Genomic DNA, 3,258 nt, shown 5'->3' with positions numbered 1-3,258 from the left:
CATGATTGTGTGAGGTGCGCCTCTAGTGGCCACCCCCACACCGATGGCTCAAGGAGTAGATCAGGGCCTCAGTAGAGTGGGGGAATCGGCAGTGCACCACAAGTGCCCCAAGGGTGTGCAGTGTGTGCATTGCTAGTGCGTAGAAAGAGCCTCTATGAGGGTGGTATAGGCTCCTCTAGGGTCTATGCAATAGAAGAGTGCTATATATTCATTCACACGCATCTCCCCAAATCCGAGGGGGGGGCAGATCTTTGGCAGGGAATCGGGAAGGCAAAATGATTAGCGCCCGCACCCCCACAATCTTTACCCTTTTCAAAGCTTCCCATCATACGTTTTCTGTCATGTAATGTATTACGTTCACTCTTCGTCGTCGTCATCTTCGTCTTCTCAATATTGCCTATCATTTTCCTCTGTTCTCACTCGTGTGTAGACGAGGAATCTATTTGTCCACCTTGCTTCACCCCTCACGTCCTCCCAATTCCACGCACTGCTCCCTCTCTATATCTCCCTCAGCTTCTCGTGGACAATTTGAGGTCCATCCCACCACCCTCCACCTTCTATAAACCCTTTCCTTGATCCTTGCCCTACCCTGCTCCCTCCCCCTTGCACCCATCTTGCCCAACCTTGCTCCATTTTCTTAGCCCTTTCCTTCCTCTTGCTCCCCTCAATGCTCCTCCTGGCTTTTCTCTGCCTTTCTTGCCTTCTTCCCCTGCCTTCCTCCTTCCTCTCCCAGTTGCCTTTCCCTCCTCCATCTCGTAGCTCTTATATTTGCTTTTTAACCATCATATGCTCTTATATTTGCTTTTTAAGCATCATATGCATGCTCTCATCATGATCCTCGCCTTCCAGCATTCAGCCATATTGCTCTCGCCACCTCCCGGTTATTTGTCCCTCTCTTTCAACGTCTCCCGTCAAGTTCTCCCATTCCAGAGACAGCTCACGTTCTTCATCACAAACGAAACCCTTTAGTGATGGCTTTGTTAGAGATGATGTGCAAAGAATCGAACGACCGTTCCCCCGTCCTCCTTTTTGACGGTGCAATGATTGTGGGTGCTGGGCCTGCGGGCTTGGCCACAGCGGTTTGCTTAAAGCACAATGGTCTGCGCAGCATTGTCCTGGAAAAGGCCGACTGTATAGCTTCCCTTTGGAGAAAAAGGACCTACGACCGCTTGTGCCTGCATTTGCCTAAGCAATTTTGTGAGTTACCCTTCATGCCTTTTCCACCTTCGTTCCCGAAATTTCCCAGCAGATCCCTGTTTCTATCCTATCTCGATGAGTATGCCACCAAGATGGACGTCCGCCCACGATTTAATGAGAACGTCTTGTCCGCAAGGTTAGACGAGAAAACGCAATTATGGCATGTTCTGTCTGAGACCCGTCATGGGCCGAAAACATATGTAGCTCGATGGTTAGTGGTTGCTACCGGTGAAAACGAGGTGCCTGTTTTGCCGAGTGACCTTCCAGGTCTGGAGAACTACAGCCGAAAAACACTACATAGTAGCCAGTATAAAAACGGAGAGGAATTTCGTGGTACAAATGTCCTGGTTATTGGTTGTGGCAACTCTGGAATGGAGGTTTCTCTTGACCTGGCGAACTTCGGCGCAAAACCGTCTGTCTCAGTCAGAAGTCCGGTGAGTTCTAATCGTTCTCTGTATGGCTACTCCATCTTACTTGTTGGATTTGTATAAGACGTCAAGTTTTACAGCCTCATCCTGGTGCAGGTACATGTGCTTCCACGCGAAATGTTTGGTGTATCAACTTTTGCTGTTGCAATGATATTAACAAAATATTTATCAGTTCGGTGGACGGATCGTTTGCTGTTGCTGCTTTCTCGAATTGTGTTGGGCGATACAAGCAGATATGGATTCAGGAAGCCTACTTCCGGTCCATTGGAGCTGAAAGAAACTGTAGGGAAAACGCCTTTACTCGACGTTGGAACATTGACAAAAATCAAAGATGGTTCTATAGAGGTAAATCTGCCTTGTGCTCTCACTCCCTTAGAGGCTGACAGCGAGCTTGTTCATGAGCCCCCACTTGGATTAGATCTGCCTTCTAACGATCCTTGATATCCTCATATGCAGGTGTTGCCTGGGGTGCAGAAGTTCACATCATCGGGCTGTTTCTTCAAGGACGGAAGCTATGGGGATTTCGATGCAGTGATACTCGCAACCGGCTATCAGAGCAACGTCCTTGCGTGGCTGAAGGTAAGCTGCAGTCATCGCTATGGCAGATCAGAAGATGATTGTAAACGTAATGAACGGATCGGACTCACGATGCGGCTGGGAAAACCAGGCAAAGTTCACAATGCTGATTGCAATAATGACGGTACTGCGCAGGAAGATGAAAGGATGATAGGCGAGGCGTGTATGGGGAGATGGAAGGGGAAGAACGGATTATATTTTGCGGGGTTCAGCCGGAAAGGACTGTTGGGGATATCGATGGACGCGCGGAGGATTGCATCAGACGTAGCTAAAGATTGCAATTGCTGGAACGTCCGAAGTAGACAGGAAAACATCGATAACTGGAGATTTGCTGCCTAAGCAGTAGTGAGAGAGAGACGCACACACTCTGTTTTTTCTCTCTTTTTGGACAGAGAGCGCGCACAACAGTGGAGTACGTGTATGTAACTTCGAAATTACACTACCAACAAAAAAAAAAACAGTAGAATATGTATCGGTCTTGGAACTCTCGGAATATTATAGTTGTACTAACTGCAAATTTTGCGAACATCCAATTTTGTCGTTATATGAATATTTTAAAATGAAGTTAATTCATCTCTTCAAGCATAAGAGTGCTGGATTGATTGGAGGAGTAGCTGGATGGTAACGAAATAAGCATTCACTGTTCTTGGAGCTGGATTGATTGGAGGAGTAGATGCATGGTAACGAAATAAGCATTCATTGTTGTTGGGAATTGGGAAGGAGTAGTCTTCCTCGATCTTCTCTCTTAATGAGAATTTGAGAGTAGTAGTGAATAAGTTATGATATGTAATGACTTGAATTGACTTCCCTCGCTCGAGTATCCTTCAAAGTGCATGTAGTGTGCGTGTGTCTGTGAGAGAAAGAGAGAGGGGTGTCTGTGAGAGAAAGAGAGAGGGGTTATCCTTCAAAGTGCATGTAGTGTGCGTGTGTCTGTGAGAGAGAGAGAGAGAGGGGTTTGACATGTGTGAGGGGACTCATTCTTGTGCAAATTACTCTTTTAAGTCGTTTTTAGTTTGCTTGCCAGTTTTTAGTTGACCTTGGTAAGGCTTAATGTTAG

General features: G+C 46.8%; 1 protein-coding gene across 1 annotated transcript; it reads left to right on the top strand.

The window, feature by feature from the left end:
• The first annotated feature begins 971 nt into the window (after window positions 1-971).
• LOC147881896 (indole-3-pyruvate monooxygenase YUCCA6-like) lies at window positions 972-2,540 on the top strand. Its single transcript, XM_087401473.1, has 4 exons — window positions 972-1,631; window positions 1,722-1,970; window positions 2,082-2,204; window positions 2,337-2,540. Exons 1-4 carry the CDS (start codon window positions 972-974, stop codon window positions 2,538-2,540), a joined length of 1,236 nt encoding a protein of 411 aa, XP_087257599.1.
• Window positions 2,541-3,258: the final 718 nt, after the last annotated feature.

This window comes from Dipteris shenzhenensis, chromosome 30, assembly GCF_047967505.1.
Source record: "Dipteris shenzhenensis isolate YYH24624 ecotype China chromosome 30, Dip_SZ_1.0, whole genome shotgun sequence".
Taxonomy (NCBI): Eukaryota; Viridiplantae; Streptophyta; class Polypodiopsida; order Gleicheniales; family Dipteridaceae; genus Dipteris; species Dipteris shenzhenensis.
The sequence above is the reverse complement of the archived record's forward strand: the minus strand, read 5'-3'. Positions and strand labels throughout refer to the sequence as shown.

What these genes read in the sequence shown, in the direction of transcription:
- LOC147881896 (XM_087401473.1), top strand. Translation starts at nt 972, where the DNA reads ATGGCTTTGTTAGAGATGATGTGCAAAGAATCGAACGACCGTTCCCCC. An exon ending in CTGTCTCAGTCAGAAGTCCG is followed by an intron (nt 1,632 to 1,721) that starts GTGAGTTCTAAT and finishes ATCCTGGTGCAG; the next exon opens with GTACATGTGCTTCCACGCGA. An exon ending in TCAAAGATGGTTCTATAGAG is followed by an intron (nt 1,971 to 2,081) that starts GTAAATCTGCCT and finishes CCTCATATGCAG; the next exon opens with GTGTTGCCTGGGGTGCAGAA.